The 22,950-nt window shown below is 34.8% G+C and overlaps 3 protein-coding genes and 1 long non-coding RNA gene across 5 annotated transcripts; 2 read left to right on the plus strand and 2 right to left on the minus strand.

Annotated features, from left to right (window-relative positions):
* The first annotated feature begins 221 nt into the window (after nt 1–221).
* Nucleotides 222–3,007, plus strand: LOC112419776 (uncharacterized). Its single transcript, XR_005645101.1, has 4 exons — nt 222–1,479; nt 1,771–2,026; nt 2,264–2,329; nt 2,425–3,007. It is a non-coding gene; the product is annotated as an uncharacterized lncRNA (long non-coding RNA).
* An 864-nt stretch (nt 3,008–3,871) lies between these two features.
* On the minus strand, nt 3,872–7,908 carry LOC112420010 (protein FAR-RED IMPAIRED RESPONSE 1). The gene is made up of 3 exons (XM_024778559.2): nt 7,142–7,908; nt 4,109–5,060; nt 3,872–4,024 (listed from the first exon to the last, which is right to left on the minus strand). The coding sequence occupies exons 1-3, from the start codon at nt 7,906–7,908 to the stop codon at nt 3,887–3,889; spliced, it is 1,857 nt and encodes a 618-aa protein (XP_024634327.2). The 3' UTR covers nt 3,872–3,886.
* A 1,124-nt stretch (nt 7,909–9,032) lies between these two features.
* Nucleotides 9,033–10,751, plus strand: LOC112420474 (protein FAR-RED IMPAIRED RESPONSE 1-like). Its single transcript, XM_024780147.1, has one exon. The coding sequence runs from the start codon at nt 9,033–9,035 to the stop codon at nt 10,749–10,751; it is 1,719 nt and encodes a 572-aa protein (XP_024635915.1).
* A 1,236-nt stretch (nt 10,752–11,987) lies between these two features.
* On the minus strand, nt 11,988–16,835 carry LOC112419764 (uncharacterized). Of its 2 annotated transcripts, XR_003009809.2 has the most exons (4): nt 16,575–16,775; nt 14,969–15,224; nt 12,531–12,596; nt 11,988–12,435 (listed from the first exon to the last, which is right to left on the minus strand). XR_003009809.2 is itself a non-coding variant. In XM_039831187.1 (2 exons), the coding sequence occupies exons 1-2, from the start codon at nt 16,818–16,820 to the stop codon at nt 15,165–15,167; spliced, it is 306 nt and encodes a 101-aa protein (XP_039687121.1). In that variant the 5' UTR covers nt 16,821–16,835; the 3' UTR covers nt 14,774–15,164. The 2 variants fall into 2 exon arrangements, 1 of the variants encoding a protein (XP_039687121.1); XM_039831187.1 differs by lacking the exons at nt 11,988–12,435; nt 12,531–12,596 and having other exon boundaries at nt 14,774–15,224; nt 16,575–16,835.
* Nucleotides 16,836–22,950: the final 6,115 nt, after the last annotated feature.

Genomic DNA, 22,950 nt, shown 5'->3' on the forward strand with positions numbered 1-22,950 from the left:
CCAGCCACCGTTTCTCTTCCTTCCGCAACCGTTTGGAAATGAAAAGCACATCTACTCCATCATCTATGGCCACCGCGACGGAACTATAGCTTCATATTCGAGTTCTCTTTTCTTCGGGGTAAGTCATCTTCTCCTTCTTACCATCTTCTCTGTTTTCTTTCTTTACAGTTTGATATGAGAGATGTAATTATTGATGGTAAATCCACTGGTATGTGTAGATTTATGTTAGCAGAAATGTTAATTCATTGGTTTGACCAACTACCTAATAACTACCCTTCTAAACGGACTTCCGGTTATAAGCGCTTTTACGCAAAAGCTGTTTCAGCTGACTCACATAAACCTCTTGTTGATAATAACCAAAATACTCCCTCATCATCATCTTCCAAATTGTCCTTGTTCTTGGTGGTTCAGGCGGTGTTGGTAACCATTCATTTATTCTTCTTCCTTCTGTTTCTTTTGTAATTAGTTTGATTTTGAATTTGCTTTAGGCCCGCCCTGTTTGGATAAACAAATTAATTTGCAGCTTAAATTATAAGTGTTTGTCGTGATAAGTCCTTATGAATAAGCTGTTTTCGTATGAGTAATAAGTTGTTTTCAGAAGTTATCTTCAAGAGCTTATAAAAAAAAGTTGAAAACATCTTATGAACATGAGCTATTTTCATAAGTTCTCCAAAACAGTCTCAAAAATGTTGAAGGTCAATCCAAACAAGTTCTTAATGTTTCATAAATATTTACATATTGTTTAACTAAATAGAAAAAATATAATGATTAGTCACTCTAGATGCATTTACGATCGCGGCCAATTCATAGAGTAGTTGCTGACTTATGGGTGTTGTTTATTAAGTTGACTCTATGTTAGATCTGCTATATCAAAAAAAAAAAAAAAAATTAAAAGTAGATCAGTTATACAGTTAGTAGTTACTGGCTAGCAATCTGTCACAGTTGGTTAGATTTCTGTTACGGTTTGTTTGTTTTGGTTCAACTTTTTTATCTTGTAAATAAGACATGTTTGACTCAATATTCAATAATTCCGTTGAGATCAATGACAAATGTTTCGCTCATTTTCTCGCATTGTTTACTTTCATATGGTATTAGAGTCTAGTTACGATCCAAGGACATGTGAGTTATACTAGCTTATGTGACATAGAGTCAACCTATATTGTTGATGAATAGTATTAACAACCTTGTTGTTGGTAATATGTAATTGTGGAATAAGGAATTCCTTTGCAATGTTATTTTACGCATTCAGAAAACAACCGTAAAATGTAGAAGTGCATATTAATCCATGCCAATAGTTTTGATTCGGGGAGTTTGTAAATTAATTGACTTGACTTAATATTCAGGGCAGCTAGTTGTAGCATCACTGCTTCAGCGGAATATTAAGTTGTGCTTGATACTTAGGGATCTCAAGAAAGTCAAGGCTCTTATTGTCATTCAGGGGATAGTGATTAAGAAGTTCTTCACCACTTTTGGAGTACAGTATGCTTAAGAAGTTCTTCCTTTCTATTACTTTTCAAACTGTTTTCAGTTTTAAAATGTTATAGTCTAACTATAATATGCAGTACAATTTTAACATGTTGTAAAAATCAAATTATTTTCAATCCCTTCCCCCCCCCCCCCCCCCCCCCCCCCCCGAGATAGCCAATGCAGCAAGGGATTTTGTTGTGGAAATTAATGAAGATGTCTCAAAGAAGACGAAGAGTTGGAAGCAAGGCGCACGACAGGAGTTAATTCAAACTTCTCATGCTCATGTGATTTCTGTTGATGCAGGTTGTTTCTCGGATGGCTATACTGCATCTGGCTGTGTGTTCAATGACTATACAGGTGTAACTACATTCTCAGCTTGCAAAAAGGAACAAATGACAGTTGAACCTACAATTGCTGAAGCTCTTGGCATCCGCTGGTGTATGCAGCACGCGAAGGATCAAAGAATTAAAGAAAAGAAATCATTGTGCAGTCAGATGTGTTGGTTGTAGTGGAATGCATTAGGGCAGATTGTAAAGCTCTTATGAATGCCTTTAGTAAGGTATCTGTTAACTTTATTGGTAGAGATTTGAATGTTTTAGCGCATAGACTTGTAGGTTATGATATGCAAGTAGGGAACAAGTCTTGGTTTGGATATCCCCTTCCTTTGAATGATGTTATTGTCTCTTGTAATGCCTCTGTTATATAACGAAGTTGTTAGAATATCAAACAGAAAGAAAAAAAAAAAAAAAAGAGATTGACTAATGCTTTTGACCATCTTGTTTCTATGACCATGTAGACTGTAATTACCATGATCAATCATGCAATTGGAGCATCTGGAGTCGTAACCAAGGAGTGCAACTTAGTAAGAAAGAAAGTGATTAATTATCACAATAATTAGAAGTATACCAACTTAGTAAAATATGTTTTGTTCTGCTCTAAATATGTTTTTGGTTACAGGATATTGATCATGGTTGGCTTCTGGCACTGAATGAAAGCGTGCAAGCACTGTTGGCCATATCAAACTGAAATATTGTTACTGTGTGAAGGCTTGTAATTACATATATGTATTATTGGACGAGCTGGGACAGATTGGGAAGAGGTAAAAACAAAGGTGGCTTAGGATTTAGAGGCTGTTAGTATAGTGCATTATGCTTCTTCCTTTGCTGAAGTGTTCAATGCAGCCTGTAGACGGCTTTGGGTGTTTTGAAGGTTAATATTGATGTGGGATGCTTTGAAGGCGGGCACACATGTTGAGGTCTGATCGTTAGCACCATGACTGTGATGGTGCTTAAATTGGATTGATGAACAGAAACAGTTACAGACTAATCCTGCTATTGTATCTCATGTGATTGTAGAAACTAACACAAGTAGTATCCAAGGACAAGCATTTGACTTTTAGGAAAAAGAGAGAAAATAATAATGAGCATTTGGCTTTTAAGAAGTCTGTGTTAAGACTATCCATGTAATGTAATATTACTCATGTCTATGTTATGCATGTCAATGAATGAAAAGTGCAGGAACATCAATTTGTGTACTTCAAGTTTTAATATTCTTTAGTAGTATTTCTTTCAGCATCAATAACATGATATTCCTTCCAAATAAAAATATTATAGTTTGATCGCAAAATAAAGCTAAAAAGTTGAAAGAGCGGTGTCATTTTTTATAACTGATTAATTCATTCAATAAAGCCTAGCACAAGGAGTGCAAAAGGCTAGAGTTTACAAACAAATCCAAACAAACAAGTCTCCACGCACTGATGAAAACAAACACCGGGAGGCACCAAAGGCCGAAACAGGGAAAACAAAAGGCATGTGGCTATACAGCATAACAACAAAAAGCCAATCATCGCCCAAACTGCAAATCATGCAGACCCTCATACCATGACTGCAGAAAACAAAAAAAAAACTCGTAACAGCAGTGTCTTAATCTTGGCTTTTGATGGCTGGATCATTCAACTTATGTCTCTGTGATGATTGTGTTGATCCTTCATATGGTGTCGTTCCTTCAAAAAGAGACAAAGGGATTGGTCTTTTTTGTATTAAAATCTGATTGTATTCCCACACAATAAAAAACCAATAGATTGCATTTACATACAATAAGAAAACTTCAAACAAATACCTGTAACAGATCTGAACAACACCAAAATGATATTAATTTTTAAATAAAAATAAAACAACACCAAAATCTATATTTGCACCTTGTTTTCTTCACCAAGATGTTCTTGATTTGGATTGAAGGGAGCTACAGTATTTACACTACCATTTTCACCACTCCATACATTGTTCTGCTCCTGCTAAAATATTTACATAGAAAACATGGATTCTTAGTATGCAATGTAATATCAGGTGCATTTTAAAATAAAAGTATGGAATCATCTAGAATATGAATTATCAAATAGAAATAGATAGAGCAACGAATCTTATATCTGCACCTGATTTACTTGACTAGAATATTCTTTGTTTACTTGAATGCTCTCTTGTGTGCCAATTCCATCACCAAGTTGAGATCTGTAACACACTTCATATTCAATTTCTTGACCTCTAGATATGCATGGGCCCTGCCATAAAAAAATCCTAAATTAGACTTGTCAACTATTATATCTATAATATCAATAAATAAATACTATAAATTTCATACTCACCTCTTCAGGACCTTGAGTTTTTTTACTATTTTGGTTGTTCTTTTTAGTTTTCTTTTGTGCAAGCTTCTTCTTCACAATCTGATCAAATTTAGATGTCTTCCTTTTCGAAGGAGGACGCCCTTTACTTCGAGCCAGTTTAGGATCAAGAATGGTAGCTTGGCTTTGAACTGAACAATCTTCTTCTATAATTCTAGGAGATGTTTCATTACATGGTAACTCAATTTTCATGTTTTGAATCCAGTTCATCACTTTCACTAAATCATCTTCACTATTTATCCTTGTTGAAGCAAATTCATAAAAGGCGTCACAAGCTTTATCAACACGTTGCAATTCAGTTTTTCCAGCCAAATTATCAAAACCACATTTAATAAGTATATACCTCCGCTTTATATCTTTCCTCCACCGTGCCAAAATATAATTAGATGGCACGAAATCTGTTTTCCCTATGAGCTTAAGCACACAAAGGATGTGCCTACATAAAATGCCTTTAAATTCAAACAAGTGGCAGGTGCATTTTAACATGAAGTCTTTTTCATTGAAGAGCACCATGAACACAATATCTTTCATCTTGTCATATACTTTCTTACTTTCTGTAACAGAAAATATTGAATCCAAATCCTCCAATCTGTTGAAACATGCATGACAGTACATCATAGAAGCTATTTCCAATTGGAATTCCTGAAACTTTGCATTGGTAAAGGCTTTTTGGAATTGGAATTCAAAGCCAAAGTGACTAATACAAGCAATAACCGTATTAAAAGAACGAAAGTCGGCAATGTTTTCCTTTTCAATTTTATCTTTCAATGCATTATCATACTGCTCAACAAATTGCTTCAGTGTTGTCTTTGAGGTCACATATCCATCAAAAAATGAGTTCATACTTTCACTTCGTTGTGTAGTTGACATTCCAGCCCAAAATGTGTCCCTTACATATGCAGGAACCCAACGATGCCTGTAACGCCCACTTTCGTTTAATCGTTATTTAATTGAGTTTAGGCAATTATATTATAATTATATAGTATATGCATAATTTTGTTATGTTTTGGTGATTCACGATGAATTTAGTGATTTGATTGATGACGTGATAAGTTATGAGTTTTGGAGGATTTGATTATGATATGAGATTTATTTTATTGTTAAATAGAATAAAGATTTGAAAATAATATAAAATATTTAGTTGAGGGCTGTTTTGATATTTTAGATAGTTTTGGGGGAGAAAGTGAGATAAGATAAGTTATTAGAAAGAGGTATAAATAGGAGAAGACCTAATATTTTAGAAACTCACTGTACGTGAAAACTTTTGAAAAAGGGAGAAAAGCTTAGAAGGGAGAAGAGCATAGAGAGGGCTGCGATTTCTTCATAACCAGGTAAGGGTGAGACTAATAACTCAGTATTGTTAATTGAATGTGATTCTGATGATTAGTTAACAAGAATTAGGAGTGAATTGGAGAAAACGAAAACTAGGTCAAAACCTTAGAATTGATGATCAAACGGTGAGAATTGGTTTAATTGATGTAGAAAGTGTTCCTAGACCTTAGATAATGTTTAGGACGAACTTTGGAATAAAAAACAAGCTTAGAACCATGTGAAACGTCGAGTTTTTGTGAATTTAGGAAGTCTGGCCGTAGCGACATTCATCGCTCGCCTCGCGAACCCTGTTTCCTCGCCTCGCGAGTTATGCAATGCAGCTCGCCATAGCGAGCGACCTTACTCGCCATAGCGAGATAAGGCAGAGTGCATGTTAGATTTTGTGTTTCGACCTTTTTAGTTGGACCTTGAATGCCTTAGTGTGCCTGAACATACCTAGTAATGATTAGGAATGAATGTAGGGCAAGATTAGACGCAGAACAACTTTAGTTTGGGAATTGTTTAGTACTCGCCATGGCGAGCAAGAACCCTCGCCTCGCGAGCACCTCCAGCCTTGAGTGTTGTGAGTGTTTGTGCGATTTGTGTCGCACGTTTTGATCAAGAGCGAACCCCCTTATGATAATAAGACCTAATGATGACGTTAAATGCAGTCTGTAAGCTGTTTAAGATATGTTGATATTGATTGAGTATGATTAAGGTATTGTATATTTATGTAAGATATGGAAGTTTAATTATGAAATAATTGATGTGCTATTGATATAATGATATCATCCTGTTATGTGACTTGATTATGCTGCTGCTGTTATTTAACTAAGTGCATTGTATGTATTTATATATGATGAAATGATGACGTTTAGCTCCAAGTTGTTGGATGCATGTTGATATGTTGATTACGATGTTTTGTTCATAAGAGTCCATGCATAGCATCTCATTGAGCTTAGTCCTCACCACGTTTATTAGGAGCTTTGTCCTCCGCACGATTATTAGGAGCTTTGTCCTCCGCACGATTAAAGTATATTAATACTTATGATGACGATTGGTACCACATGCATATAAGGAGTCTAAGAGCATTGTCACATTGTCATGTCCATAATGCTATGTTGTTGATGACGGTTGAATAAGTGAATACGTGATATTGTTGAATATATGAATACGTGATACTTGTTATTTGAATATGCAAAGTTATCCAAGAATGATTATGATGTTAATGTTAATTATGATTCGAATTACTTTGATTAGCATTATTTTGTTATGAAATCTCACCCCTTCTGCTTGAAAATGTTGCCCTTCGTATGGGTAATTGCAGGTGATCGTGCTTAGTGTGCAGTTGCTTCTGTGAGTGGCCTTGCCTCACTATGTCGTCTAGGTCGCTCTGATACGTAACGGGATGGGGTTTATGTTTATGCATGCTTCGTTCTCTTACGTGACTAATATGTTATTTTTATAATGTTATGGATTATGATTATGAACTTTTGATGGGGCCTGCGTGCCAAAACGTTTTATGAATTATGATTATGATTTTCCGCTGCAATGTTTAAGATATTGGTTAAATTATTATTTAACTGTTTTGGATTATGTTTTATGTGATATCCCGTTGTTTATGATGCTTACTCTGATAAATGTTTTTAAGAATTTTTATGTTGGGAAAACGGGGTGTTACAATGCCGTTCAACAAATATCCCTTTCAACCATTCATTGTCATGTAGCTTGTAACACTCAATCATATTTTCCCACTTCATCATAAAATCACTTTTGCTAAAAGAATCGTATACAATATCATGCAAAAGTGTTTTGATAGACTCGTAGTCAGAGTGTTTACCAAACTTTTCTGGAATCTTTTTCATTAAATGCCATAAGCACCACCGATGACGAGCCTTCGGAAAGACAACCTCAATTGCCTTTTTCATTGCTCCGTCTTGATCAGTGATTATGACATTTGGAGAACGTTCATGCATACATTCTAACCAAGTCTTAAACAACCAAGTAAAAGTTTCAGTATTCTCATTTGACAACAGAGCACAACCCAGCAACATCGACTGACCATGATGGTTTACTCCAACAAAAGGAGCAAAAGGCATGTCATATTTATTTGTTAAGTAAGTGGTGTCGAAAGATATGACTTCGCCAAAATATTCATATGCGGCCCTACATCTTGCATCTGCCCAAAACACATTTCGTAACCGACTTTCATCATCGACGTCCATTACATAATAAAATTGACTATTTTGCTTTTGCATCCTAACAAAGTATTTTTGTATTGCTTCAGCATCTCCTGTCCCAAGTCGTAATCGTCTTACTTTGTCTATGTGGTTTCTACAGTCTTTTTCTCCAAATGTGAGATTCTCATACCCATTTGCTTCACCGACCAAGGATCGAAAATTTCTACTCACATTAATCCCAGCTTGATCATTGAGTTCTAACCTCCTCTTCATTCGAGCCCCAATATTTTTGTTAGATCTAAAATATCGTGCTTTCCCTGGACTTAGATCATGATTATGCTAAAAAAAAACACTTGAAATTTTAGTTGTTCCGTCTGAATACATACACGCATTCAATCTAGCCTTACACTGCATTTTTGTTACAGGATTTGGCTCTAACAAATTCTTTGAGCGACTCACATACTTTCTAGATCGACTGCATGCTAAAGTAAAATACATTTTCCCTTCATCTCCTTTTTTTGAACTTATTTTTGTAGTTCCAAAACCCACCCGTTGAGCATAATTCCTGTAATACTCATTAATTTCCTTCTCAGATCCAAATGACATCCCATCACAAGGTGTTTCTTCTTCATAAGTATCATTTGCTTCTAAACAATCATTAGTTTCCAATTCATCACAAGACTCAAATCCTTCTTGCACTAATACAACAAATAAAATAAAATAAAAAACCTATATTAATTGACCAAATTCACAGAATACACAAAATACACAAATTTCCTGCTAATGATATATAAAAACAACAAATACACAAAATACTTACTTGTAAGTGAAATGAAATCTGAAATACTCTGCTTTAGGCTATGAATCAATGGAAGCTATGATAGTAAGCAGAAACAGAGTTATGTGAGGATGAATATGAGATCAAATTCACAGAGGCAAGACGTAAGAATGAGAAAACGACCACGACGCTATTTCGCAACAAATGAGATTGAACTCCAATCAGAGTATTTGATTCGCGGGAATGAGGAAACAATTCGCAGGAAAGAGTATCTGATTCGCGGGAGTGGAGATCGTGGGTTTCCATTCTTTTTTTGGCTGAACTGCAGTTTTTTTTTTGGAAAATGCTATTTTGTACGGAAGTGTTGTGCAAGAATACTCACGGGAGCGTGAAAACTTTCTACTTCCACGCGCTACACTTTCTCTGTCCAACAAAAATAAGATTAAATTAAATATAAAACCTGCAGTTTGTAACAAAAATGCAGTGTAAGGCTAGATTGAATGTGTGTATGTATTCAGACGGAACAACTAAAATTTCAAGTGTTTTTTTTTAGCATAATCATGATCTAAGTCCAGGGAAAGCACGATATTTTAGATCTAACAAAAATATTGGGGCTCGAATGAAGAGGAGGTTAGAACTCAATGATCAAGCTGGGATTAATGCGAGTAGAAATTTTCGATCCTTGGTCGGTGAAGCAAATGGGTATGAGAATCTCACATTTGGAGAAAAAGACTGTAGAAACCACATAGACAAAGTAAGACGATTACGACTTGGGACAGGAGATGCTGAAGCAATACAAAAATACTTTGTTAGGATGCAAAAGCAAAATAGTCAATTTTATTATGTAATGGACGTCGATGATGAAAGTCGGTTACGAAATGTGTTTTGGGCAGATGCAAGATGTAGGGCCGCATATGAATATTTTGGCGAAGTCATATCTTTCGACACCACTTACTTAACAAATAAATATGACATGCCTTTTGCTCCTTTTGTTGGAGTAAACCATCATGGTCAGTCGATGTTGCTGGGTTGTGCTCTGTTGTCAAATGAGAATACTGAAACTTTTACTTGGTTGTTTAAGACTTGGTTAGAATGTATGCATGAACGTTCTCCAAATGCCATAATCACTGATCAAGACGGAGCAATGAAAAAGGCAATTGAGGTTGTCTTTCCGAAGGCTCGTCATCGGTGGTGCTTATGGCATTTAATGAAAAAGATTCCAGAAAAGTTTGGTAGACACTCTGACTACGAGTCTATCAAAACACTTTTGCATGATATTGTATACGATTCTTTTAGCAAAAGTGATTTTATGATGAAGTGGGAAAATATGATTGAGTGTTACAAGCTACATGACAATGAATGGTTGAAAGGGATATTTGTTGAACGGCATCGTTGGGTTCCTGCATATGTAAGGGACACATTTTGGGCTGGAATGTCAACTACACAACGAAGTGAAAGTATGAACTCATTTTTTGATGGATATGTGACCTCAAAGACAACACTGAAGCAATTTGTTGAGCAGTATGATAATGCATTGAAAGATAAAATTGAAAAGGAAAACATTGCCGACTTTCGTTCTTTTAATACGGTTATTGCTTGTATTAGTCACTTTGGCTTTGAATTCCAATTCCAAAAAGCCTTTACCAATGCAAAGTTTCAGGAATTCCAATTGGAAATAGCTTCTATGATGTACTGTCATGCATGTTTCAACAGATTGGAGGATTTGGATTCAATATTTTCTGTTACAGAAAGTAAGAAAGTATATGACAAGATGAAAGATATTGTGTTCATGGTGCTCTTCAATGAAAAAGACTTCATGTTAAAATGCACCTGCCACTTGTTTGAATTTAAAGGCATTTTATGTAGGCACATCCTTTGTGTGCTTAAGCTCATAGGGAAAACAGATTTCGTGCCATCTAATTATATTTTGGCACGGTGGAGGAAAGATATAAAGCGGAGGTATATACTTATTAAATGTGGTTTTGATAATTTGGCTGGAAAAACTGAATTGCAACGTGTTGATAAAGCTTGTGACGCCTTTTATGAATTTGCTTCAACAAGGATAAATAGTGAAGATGATTTAGTGAAAGTGATGAACTGGATTCAAAACATGAAAATTGAGTTACCATGTAATGAAACATCTCCTAGAATTATAGAAGAAGATTGTTCAGTTCAAAGCCAAGCTACCATTCTTGATCCTAAACTGGCTCGAAGTAAAGGGCGTCCTCCTTCGAAAAGGAAGACATCTAAATTTGATCAGATTGTGAAGAAGAAGCTTGCACAAAAGAAAACTAAAAAGAACAACCAAAATAGTAAAAAAACTCAAGGTCCTGAATAGGTGAGTATGAAATTTATAGTATTTATTTATTGATATTATAGATATAATAGTTGACAAGTCTAATTTAGGATTTTTTTATGGCAGGGCCCATGCATATCTAGAGGTCAAGAAATTGAATATGAAGTGTGTTACAGATCTCAACTTGGTGATGGAATTGGCACACAAGAGAGCATTCAAGTAAACAAAGAATATTCTAGTCAAGTAAATCAGGTGCAGATATAAGATTCGTTGTTCTATCTATTTCTATTTGATAATTCATATTCTAGATGATTCCATACTTTTATTTTAAAATGCACCTGATATTACATTGCATACTAAGCATCCATGTTTTCTATGTAAATATTTTAGCAGGAGCAGAACAATGTATGGAGTGGTGAAAATGGTAGTGTAAATACTGTAGCTCCCTTCAATCCAAATCAAGAACATCTTGGTGAAGAAAACAAGGTGCAAATATAGATTTTGGTGTTGTTTTATTTTTATTTAAAAATTAATATCATTTTGGTGTTGTTCAGATCTGTTACAGGTATTTGTTTGAAGTTTTCTTATTGTATGTAAATGCAATCTATTGGTTTTTTATTGTGTGGGAATACAATCAGATTTTAATACAAAAAAGACCAATCCCTTTGTCTCTTTTTGAAGGAACGACACCATATGAAGGATCAACACAATCATCACAGAGACATAAGTTGAATGATCCAGCCATCAAAAGCCAAGATTAAGACACTGCTGTTACGAGTTTTTTTTTTGTTTTCTGCAGTCATGGTATGAGGGTCTGCATGATTTGCAGTTTGGGCGATGATTGGCTTTTTGTTGTTATGCTGTATAGCCACATGCCTTTTGTTTTCCCTGTTTCGGCCTTTGGTGCCTCCCGGTGTTTGTTTTCATCAGTGCGTGGAGACTTGTTTGTTTGGATTTGTTTGTAAACTCTAGCCTTTTGCACTCCTTGTGCTAGGCTTTATTGAATGAATTAATCAGTTATAAAAAATGACACCGCTCTTTCAACTTTTTAGCTTTATTTTGCGATCAAACTATAATATTTTTATTTGGAAGGAATATCATGTTATTGATGCTGAAAGAAATACTACTAAAGAATATTAAAACTTGAAGTACACAAATTGATGTTCCTGCACTTTTCATTCATTGACATGCATAACATAGACATGAGTAATATTACATTACATGGATAGTCTTAACACAGACTTCTTAAAAGCCAAATGCTCATTATTATTTTCTCTCTTTTTCCTAAAAGTCAAATGCTTGTCCTTGGATACTACTTGTGTTAGTTTCTACAATCACATGAGATACAATAGCAGGATTAGTCTGTAACTGTTTCTGTTCATCAATCCAATTTAAGCACCATCACAGTCATGGTGCTAACGATCAGACCTCAACATGTGTGCCCGCCTTCAAAGCATCCCACATCAATATTAACCTTCAAAACACCCAAAGCCGTCTACAGGCTGCATTGAACACTTCAGCAAAGGAAGAAGCATAATGCACTATACTAACAGCCTCTAAATCCTAAGCCACCTTTGTTTTTACCTCTTCCCAATCTGTCCCAGCTCGTCCAATAATACATATATGTAATTACAAGCCTTCACACAGTAACAATATTTCAGTTTGATATGGCCAACAGTGCTTGCACGCTTTCATTCAGTGCCAGAAGCCAACCATGATCAATATCCTGTAACCAAAAACATATTTAGAGCAGAACAAAACATATTTTACTAAGTTGGTATACTTCTAATTATTGTGATAATTAATCACTTTCTTTCTTACTAAGTTGCACTCCTTGGTTACGACTCCAGATGCTCCAATTGCATGATTGATCATGGTAATTACAGTCTACATGGTCATAGAAACAAGATGGTCAAAAGCATTAGTGTAACACCCCGTTTTCCCAATATACAAATTTCTTAAACAATTATCAGAGTAAAAACCATAAACGGGATATCACATAGAAACGTAATCCAAAAACAGTTAAATGATAATTTAACCTTCACAAATATCTTTAACATAGCAGCGGAAAATCATAATCATAATTCGTAAAACGATTTGGCACGCAGGCCCAACAAGTATCTCAAAAGAGTTATCAAAACATAGGCAGTTCACGTAAAAGAATGAAGCATGTTATAGCATATAACCCCATCCCGTTACGTATCAGAGCGACCTAGACGACACAGTGAGGCAAGGCCACTCACAGAAGCAACTGCACACTAAGCACGATCACCTGCAAGTTACCCATACGAAGGGCAACATTTTCAAGCAGAAGGGGTGAGATTTCATAATAAAATAACATTAATCAATGTAATTGCGAATCATAATTTAACATCATAATCATTCCATTATTAACTTTGCATAAATGCTAAACAGTTATCGCGTAATCATTATCCAATCATTATGAGGAACATAACATAATCAATAAACACTTATCACGTAATCACATATTCAATCATTATCAACAAGGCATCTTAATCATGACAATGTGACAATGCTCCTAGACTCCTTATATGCATGTGGTACCAATCGTCATCATAAGTATTAATATACTTTAATCGTGCGGAGGACAAAGCTCCTATAAAACGTGCGGAGGACAAAGCTCCTAATTTTCGTGGTGAGGACTAAGCTCAATGATATGCTATGCATGGACTCTTAACAACAAAACACGTAATCAACGTAATCAACATGCATCCAATAATTTGGAGCTAAACTTTATCATATACTTATGCACTTAGTTAAACAACGGAAGCAGCATAAACAAGTCACATATCAAGATGATATTATTATATCAATAGCACATAAATTGCATTATTATCAAACCTTCTCATTTTGCATGAATATACAATACAATAGTTCTTAACCAATTAATATTAATATAACTTAAACAACTCTACAGGCTGCATTAAACGTCATCACTAGGTCTCATTACCAGTTAGGGGTTCACTCTTGATCAACAAGTGCGACACAGATCGCATAAACACATAAACAAGTTCATCCTGGTTGTACTCGCGAGGCGAGAGTACTTACTCGCCATGGCGAGCACCACTCAACTCACAAACTAAGCTTGTTCTGGGTTCCCTCTGATCCTACATTCATTCCTAATCAATACTAGGTATGTTCAGGTACTCAAAGGCATACAAGATTCAACTAAAAAGGTCGAAACACGAAATATGACATGCACTCTGCCTAAGCTCGCGAGGCGAGGAAGGTTGCTCGCGAGGCGAGGAAGGTTGCTCGCCATGGCGAGTTGCACCAAACAACTCGCGAGGCGAAGGAAAGGGGCTCGCGTGGCGAGCGATGAAGTTCATCACTCGCGAGGCGAGGATCATCACCCGCCGTGGCGAGCGATGAACAGAAGCACGGGCAGACTAGGGTTTTTCTCAAAAATCCATCACACAACATGGTTCAAAGCCTAATTTTGATTCCAGAATTCATCCTAAACATATTCTAAGGTTAAAGGACGGTTTCTACATCAATCTAAACAAGTTTTACCGTTTGATCATCAATTTTTAGGGTTTTAACCTAATTCCAAAACTTTTCTAAATCAATCCTAACTTTGTCAATTAATCATCAGAATTACAACAATCAATGCTATTGAATTACTAGTCTCACCCTTACCTTGAATGAAGAAAATCGCAGCACTCTACCTTGATTCCTCTAGACTTGGCTTTTCTCCCTTCTTCCAAAAGTTTTCACGTACAATGAGTTTCTAAAATATTAGGTCTTCTCCTACTTATATCTTTTTCTAATTACTTATCTTATCTCACTTTCTCCCCCAAAACTATCTAAAATATCAAAACAGCCCTCAACTAAATATTTTATATTATTTTCAAATCTTTATTTTATTTAACAATAAAATAATTCCCATATCATAATCAAATCCTTCAATACTCATAACTTAACACGTCATCGATCAAATCATCAAAACATACCAAAATCATGCATATACTATATAATTATAATATAATGGCCTAAACTCGATTAAATCAACGATTAAACGAAAGTGGGCGTTACAATTAGTCAATCTCTTTTTTTTTTTTTCCTTTCTGTTTGATATTCTAACAACTTCGTTATATAACAGAGGCATTACAAGAGACAATAACATCATTCAAAGGAAGGGGATATCCAAACCAAGACTTGTTCCCTACTTGCATATCATAACCTACAAGTCTATGCGCTAAAACATTCAAATCTCTACCAATAAAGTTAACAGATACCTTACTAAAGGCATTCATAAGAGCTTTACAATCTGCCCTAATGCATTCCACTACAACCAACACATCTGACTGCACAATGATTTCTTTTCTTTAATTCTTTGATCCTTCGCGTGCTGCATACACCAGCGGATGCCAAGAGCTTCAGCAATTGTAGGTTCAACTGTCATTTGTTCCTTTTTGCAAGCTGAGAATGTAGTTACACCTGTATAGTCATTGAACACGCAGCCAGATGCAGTATAGCCATCCGAGAAACAACCTGCATCAACAGAAATCACATGAGCATGAGAAGTTTGAATTAACTCCTGTCGTGCGCCCTGCTTCCAACTCTTCGTCTTCTTTGAGACATCTTCATTAATTTCCACAACAAAATCCCTTGCTGCATTGGCTATCTCAGGGGGGGGGGGGGGGGGGGGGGGGGGGAAGGGATTGAAAATAATTTGATTTTTACAACATGTTAAAATTGTACTGCATATTATAGTTAGACTATAACATTTTAAAACTGAAAACAGTTTGAAAAGTAATAGAAAGGAAGAACTTCTTAAGCATACTGTACTCCAAAAGTGGTGAAGAACTTCTTAATCACTATCCCCTGAATGACAATAAGAGCCTTGACTTTCTTGAGATCCCTAAGTATCAAGCACAACTTAATATTCCGCTGAAGCAGTGATGCTACAACTAGCTGCCCTGAATATTAAGTCAAGTCAATTAATTTACAAACTCCCCGAATCAAAACTATTGGCATGGATTAATATGCACTTCTACATTTTACGGTTGTTTTCTGAATGCGTAAAATAACATTGCAAAGGAATTCCTTATTCCACAATTACATATTACCAACAACAAGGTTGTTAATACTATTCATCAACAATATAGGTTGACTCTATGTCACATAAGCTAGTATAACTCACATGTCCTTGGATCGTAACTAGACTCTAATACCATATGAAAGTAAACAATGCGAGAAAATGAGCGAAACATTTGTCATTGATCTCAACGGAATTATTGAATATTGAGTCAAACATGTCTTATTTACAAGATAAAAAAGTTGAACCAAAACAAACAAACCGTAACAGAAATCTAACCAACTGTGACAGATTGCTAGCCAGTAACTACTAACTGTATAACTGATCTACTTTTAATTTTTTTTTTTTTTTTGATATAGCAGATCTAACATAGAGTCAACTTAATAAACAAAACCCATAAGTCAGCAACTACTCTATGAATTGGCCGCGATCGTAAATGCATCTAGAGTGACTAATCATTATATTTTTTCTATTTAGTTAAACAATATGTAAATATTTATGAAACATTAAGAACTTGTTTGGATTGACCTTCAACATTTTTGAGACTGTTTTGGAGAACTTATGAAAATAGCTCATGTTCATAAGATGTTTTCAACTTTTTTTTATAAGCTCTTGAAGATAACTTCTGAAAACAACTTATTACTCATACGAAAACAGCTTATTCATAAGGACTTATCACGACAAACACTTATAATTTAAGCTGCAAATTAATTTGTTTATCCAAACAGGGCGGGCCTAAAGCAAATTCAAAATCAAACTAATTACAAAAGAAACAGAAGGAAGAAGAATAAATGAATGGTTACCAACACCGCCTGAACCACCAAGAACAAGGACAATTTGGAAGATGATGATGAGGGAGTATTTTGGTTATTATCAACAAGAGGTTTATGTGAGTCAGCTGAAACAGCTTTTGCGTAAAAGCGCTTATAACCGGAAGTCCGTTTAGAAGGGTAGTTATTAGGTAGTTGGTCAAACCAATGAATTAACATTTCTGCTAACATAAATCTACACATACCAGTGGATTTACCATCAATAATTACATCTCCCATATCAAACTGTAAAGAAAGAAAACAGAGAAGATGGTAAGAAGGAGAAGATGACTTACCCCGAAGAAAAGAGAACTCGAATATGAAGCTATAGTTCCGTCGCGGTGGCCAGAGATGATGGAGTAGATGTGCTTTTCATTTCCAAACGGCTGCGGAAGGAAGAGAAACGGTGGCTGGAAAATAAGCTGCGGAGGAAAGAGAAACTGAAGTGCGATGACTGATTTTATCATTTTTTATTTTAAAAAACTGTAGACACTGTAGCGCGTGGAAAAAAAGATTTTAAACGCGCCCGTGAAATTTCGTATGCGACCGTCCGTACTAAATAGCAGTACTGTTTTTTTTTTAGTTACAAACTGCAGGTTTTATATTTAATTTAATCTTATTTTTGTTGGACAGAGAAAGTGTAGCGCGTGGAAGTAGAAAGTTTTCACGCTCCCGTGAGTATTCTTGCACAACACTTCCGTACAAAATAGCATTTTCCTATACAAAAAGACTAGTCTTCCTTTTTTCTTAGCCTATTCATTATTCTTCTCTCTATTCTCTAAACAAGTGAGTTCCCTCTTTTTTTTTTTTGCTGCTGATCATCTAAGTTGTGAAGGTTAGCAATTTTATTATCTTTTTTATTCATTCATAATTGAACCTGTATTTTTTTTCTTCATGTCTCTCTTTCCATTATCATATATTTTGTGTTGTTTTTGTCTATTTTGGATGTTTTTTCTGTTTGTATATATTGTTGTTACTTCTATTTTGCGGTGCCGTTGATGTTGGGTTTTGAGGGTAATTGTTTGGGTGCCCTGTCCTCCCTTGGCGTGGGGCTTGTATACTTATATATCATAAATTGGAACCACTATATAGTTATTATTATCAAGGAAAATGCTATTTTTTTACGAAAACCAATGGCAAGAAATCGACGAACGCTTTTGTATTGTGCTATTTCACCCATTGCTTGTCTCATACTCTTTTAGTATTGTGTCAAATGCTAAACTGATGAATATTTGTTAATTTTTTTATAAAAAAATAATATGATACTTTGTATTCGGCAATATGAGTGCATGTATACAAACAGATTAAATTATGAACAAATGCTAGTGATAAATTTATCATTCTTGTGTTTCTTGTGCAAAATATTTGTGGAGTAATAATTTGGTAAATCAATAATTTTATGGCATGCTTAACTATTCATAATTTGTTTACATATATAGCATTGTTTGATCCCTATTGTTAGATCACTTTAGTTAAGTATTGAGTCAGGTTAAATTATGAACAAATGATATTATCAATATTTAGTAGTTAAATATCATATATATATATATATATATATATATATATATATATATATATATATATATATATATATATATATAGTATCACAAGATATGGAAGAACAATCCATCTTTTTCAACTAATCATCTTGCTCGTGTTTTAAGTTTAGATTTTTTGAATTATAATAGTATGTATGTATTAGAACTAGAATGACACATATATGTCCAAGAGATTTTAGTTAAATAGTTTTCCACACTTTTTATTATAGATATTTGATCTTCATTGTATGTATTAGAGCTAGAATGGCACCCAAAAAGGATTTGAAAGGGTCTGATGGAGATGAAAAAATTGCCGCAAAATGGGACGATTACAAAACAGAGATATTTTTGAAAATTTGTGTTGAAGAAGTTGATATCGGTAATAGGCCATCTTTACATTTTAATAAAGATGGATGGAAGAACATTCAAACCAAGTTTCAAGAGAGGACAACTTATGCTTATAACCGCTTTCAACTGAAAAATAGATGGGATGCCTTAAAAAGGAAATTTGCATAATTTGCAAAATTAGTTGAAAAAGACACCGGACTTGGGTGAGATCATGATAAGAATATCGTCAAAGCTAGTGATGACTAGTGGACTACTAAGAGTAAGGTGTATTTGTGTTTGACTTTATAACTTTGTAATTATTAATTTTTTTCCTTATGTCTATCTTTCTTGTAATCATTTGTTTACATATTTTTTTTTATTTGATATCTAGGAGGATCCTGAAGTTTTGAAATGGAAGAATGGGGGACCTAAATTTCTTGATTTGTTGGATAAATTTTTCAAGGGCCGGGTAGCTACTGGATTTTCTATTTTAAAGCCATATCAAGATCCACCGGCTTTTAAAGCCATATTTGTTGGAAAATAATCTGAATATTGATAATGAAGGAGAAGATGATAGCTTTGAAGTTGGTAATAATGTTGAAGTAAATGCAACACCAACTCCTTCAAATATTGGTTTGAAAAAGAGGAAAAATATCGGGAAAGGAAAGATGGGAACAATAGAAAACTTCAACGATCTCTTGAACGTATTGTTGATGGGATGAATCATAAATCACCAACATTTGCGGATCCTTGTAGTTATGATAAGTGTCTGACAATGTTGGATGAGATTCCTTCCTTAGTACAAGGATCACATTTATACTTTTTTGCTATGAAACTCCTTGCCAATAAAGATAACAGTACAACATTTTTTCAGCTCATGAAGAAAGATCCTAACATGGCTTTTGATCGGATAGGCAGTCTTTCCAAGGAGCATAATCAAGGATTGAATATTTATTTGAGCAATGATAATTAGTTATTATTTTATTTGATACAATGAAAGTTAGTAAAAATTATGTTAGAGTACTATGATATTGTTTTCTTACTTGATATTGGCTACTTTAATACTTATTTGGATACGTATTATTTAACAATATTTAAATCAAATATTTTATATATTTTCTCTCTTTTATGTATTAATTTAGTTTAAATGTTGTGGCACAGGATGTCCCAAAGCTCGGATGAGAGTGATAGTAGTTTAGAAATGGAAATTGATTATGAACATAATAGTAGCTATCATATTGCAACAGTGTTGGCGGCCTATATTTAGTCACACATCATGTGTTGAAATATGTTGTGAAAGAAAAGAAAACTACATCAATTCTCACAGGTCACATGTGGTATAGAGAACTGATAAATGGAAATGACAACATGTTCTTTGAGCAACTCCAAATGAGGAAACATGTCTTCCATTTTAAAACCGTAAAATTGTCTCGAACAAACCAAGCAGAAACTGTAAAATTGTCTCGAAGTAGTTATTAACAAAAACATATAAAAACAGCTAGTAACATGACATCATAATTCATCAAACTTTCATCAAAGCTCTCCTTCTCTTTTCCTGATCTATCCAATAACTTGAAGCCTTCGACAATACTTCGTTGAACAACGTATTGTTACTAGAATGCACCAATTGAAGTGCAAGTTTCATCCTAGTGGCTGTGACAACCTGGAAAAATACACATAATTATAAATTCTTCCATGCTAGTTATAAAGGACATTCAATCATTCAATAACTTATGAAATAAATAAGACAGTGACATTGATATTTTGATAATCACCTATGAATGCACATTCAATCATCCATTTAGCAACCCACACTCCACTATCAATTATGTGGAAATTTTAAGTACATTAGTGACACCGACAACAACCATAAATGAAAACAGAAATAAACAAAGTATAATGAATGAGAATTACGATCCAATGCGCCGTGTTGGAAAGGATCTTGGTTGAATTATATTGAAGTATTGTCAACGTCTGCAAGTTATTGGATGGATTAGGAAACGAGAAGGAGAGCTTTGGTGAAAGTTTGATGAATTATGATGTCATGTTACTAACTTCTTTTATATGTTTTGGTGCTATCTACTTCGAGACAATTTTACAGTTTCTGCAATTCTTGATTAAGACAATATGTTGGTTTTGGATTGTGATTTCTTTGGGATAGGTTGATGGATAATCTATACTATATTTCGATAATCCTAATTTTGGATTGACTTTTTGTTTAAATTGTTTGCTCTATATTTCGCGAGCGCCATATTTATTATAATGGCTTCGACGTCAATATCATTTTTTTACACTAAAACACGAAATAAGACAATGACAACATATATCATGTATGATATTAACAATATACCTCTTTCTGATATCAATATGTGGATGGCTTGACCACCAAACTTAAAATTATGGTTCTTCCATCTTCCTTCAATTCAAGTCCTTAAATAACTCAGCTAAGCTGTTTCGCATACAACAAAAATAAATAAATTTTCTCTATACACAAAATTTCATTAAACTGTTCCAAATAAACGATATAAAGTTATCTATTCACAACTCCAAAACATTACATTCTTTAATTTCAAAGCCTAACTAATCAATTTTATTTATTTATTTTTGATTCAGCAAATATTATTAACTACTAGCAATCATGAGAGATTCTAATAGGACAAAGAAATACTAAAAAAAATTCAAGAACGCGACCTGGAAAAATTTAATCATGCATACGATCATGTTGGATTTGAACATGTGCTGATGAACATCGTTTGTCTCCTTAAAAAAATATCTAGAATATAAAATAAAAAAGACTAAAATGATGTCAATGCAAACTTGCGGTAATTAAAGGTAGGGTCAATCATAAATGAACCTTGTGGATTATCATACACCAATAGACTCAACTGTCATTACCGTTCAAAAAAAATAAAACTCAACGGTCATTTACATGCTAGTAGTTTTCAATTTTTTTGTCTCCTTTGACCTTCTCAAACATCAATTTTATGATCAAATTCGAAGAATGGGTCTGCCAAAGCGTAATTTAAAGAAAAAGGTTATTGAATAGAATTGAATTGTTGGTTGTTGGATTTGTTTGAGTAGAAATGAATTTCTCACAAATCACCTCTTAATGATGTGCAGTTTGTTTTTATAATACGCAATCTTCAAAGGCCAAACCATGAATACACTAACGATTATCTCAGACATGATTTGCTTGGTTGCAATCTTGACGCATGGAAACCAGAACCCCTAGGTGAAGATTACTTATTTTGTGATGGCCTAGTGGTTGCTCTATTAAAGCTGCATGCATGACCTTCAAAAAGTATGCCACTTTGATTTAATAGTGGGTTTCCTTGCATTTTACGCAAATGCGCAATTTATGGAACCCCTGAAATCTACCTAAAGATCTTGCTAATCTCTTCCCCCAAATCCATTAGTATTAGTTTCAACGTCAAGATCTCCAACACCAGCTACGACGTCGTTTCGTGCACTACTTCTAGTAAAGAATCTACCAGAACTCGAAACGACATCACTCTAGAAGGACTATCAACATAATCCTTCAATGAGTTACCTTCATCCACCAACTCACCTGAGAAACCACCGAGGTCTCTACCTCCACCGCAAGCATCGGTCTTTTTCACAGGAAAATATTCTCTGTTTAGTGTTTCCTCATCGATGAAATACTCAAACGTGCTGACTGAGTAAGTCCTCTGGTCAATTTCTCTGACGACATTGTTACTGTCAGTTGCGGTGGCTTCGCGGCGGTTGTTGATGTTTCATATCTCCAAACAAAGGTTGTTGTTACCGGAAGAAGTTGATGAGGAACGGAAAATCTTCATAATCTCTTATTCTGATTCGAATACTGATGATCGACATAAAAAACAGGTTTGATTCGATGCTAACTAAGCGTACATGCATTCCGTATGGAATCCGTGACTGCAGAGACATAATCTCTGTGTGTTTGTTTATCAAAGTTCGAGCAAAATGATCATCTCCGTATCGTTTGATAAACAAATGCACATAGATTATGTCTCTGCTGTCACACGTTCCATACGGAATGCATCGACGCTTGGTTAGCATTGAATCAAACCTGTCCGTTATGTCGATCATAGTATTCGCATCAGAATAAGAGATTACGAAGATTTTCCATCCTTCCTCCATTTCTTCTTTCGGTAACAAGAGCTTTCGTTTGGCAATAGGAAACATCAACAATCGTTGCAAAGCCACCGTAGCTGACAGTGGCAATGTCGCTGAGTATTTCATCGATGAAGAAGATGAGATTTCGGTTGGAAACACTGATCAAGAATATTTTCCGGTGAAAAAGATGATGTGGTGGTGCTTGTGGTGGAGATTCTGTTAGTTTCTCAAGCAAGTTTGGTCGGTGGAGATTATGTTGATAGTCTTTCTAAAATGATGTCGTTTCGAAGTTCTGGAAGATTCTTTAATGGAAGTAGTAGACGAAACCACGTAGTAGTTGGTGTTGGAGATTTTGACATTGAAGCTAATACTAATGGATTTAGGGAAAG

Source organism: Medicago truncatula, chromosome 3 (genome assembly GCF_003473485.1).
Source record: "Medicago truncatula cultivar Jemalong A17 chromosome 3, MtrunA17r5.0-ANR, whole genome shotgun sequence".
Taxonomy (NCBI): domain Eukaryota; kingdom Viridiplantae; phylum Streptophyta; class Magnoliopsida; order Fabales; family Fabaceae; genus Medicago; species Medicago truncatula.

Excerpts from the sequence above, each read along its gene's own strand:
- LOC112420010 (XM_024778559.2), bottom strand. The coding sequence starts at position 7,908 with ATGAAGAGGAGGTTAGAACTCAATGATCAAGCTGGGATTAATGTGAGT. Across the intron at positions 5,061-7,141 it reads AAAGGGATATTTGTTGAACG|GCATCGTTGGGTTCCTGCAT; the intron begins GCATTGTAACAC and ends TGGGCGTTACAG. Across the intron at positions 4,025-4,108 it reads AAACTCAAGGTCCTGAAGAG|GGCCCATGCATATCTAGAGG; the intron begins GTGAGTATGAAA and ends TTTTTATGGCAG.
- LOC112420474 (XM_024780147.1), top strand. The coding sequence starts at position 9,033 with ATGAAGAGGAGGTTAGAACTCAATGATCAAGCTGGGATTAATGCGAGT.
- LOC112419764 (XM_039831187.1), bottom strand. The coding sequence starts at position 16,820 with ATGGGAGATGTAATTATTGATGGTAAATCCACTGGTATGTGTAGATTT. Across the intron at positions 15,225-16,574 it reads TGGTGGTTCAGGCGGTGTTG|GTTGTTTCTCGGATGGCTAT; the intron begins GTAACCATTCAT and ends CTGTTGATGCAG.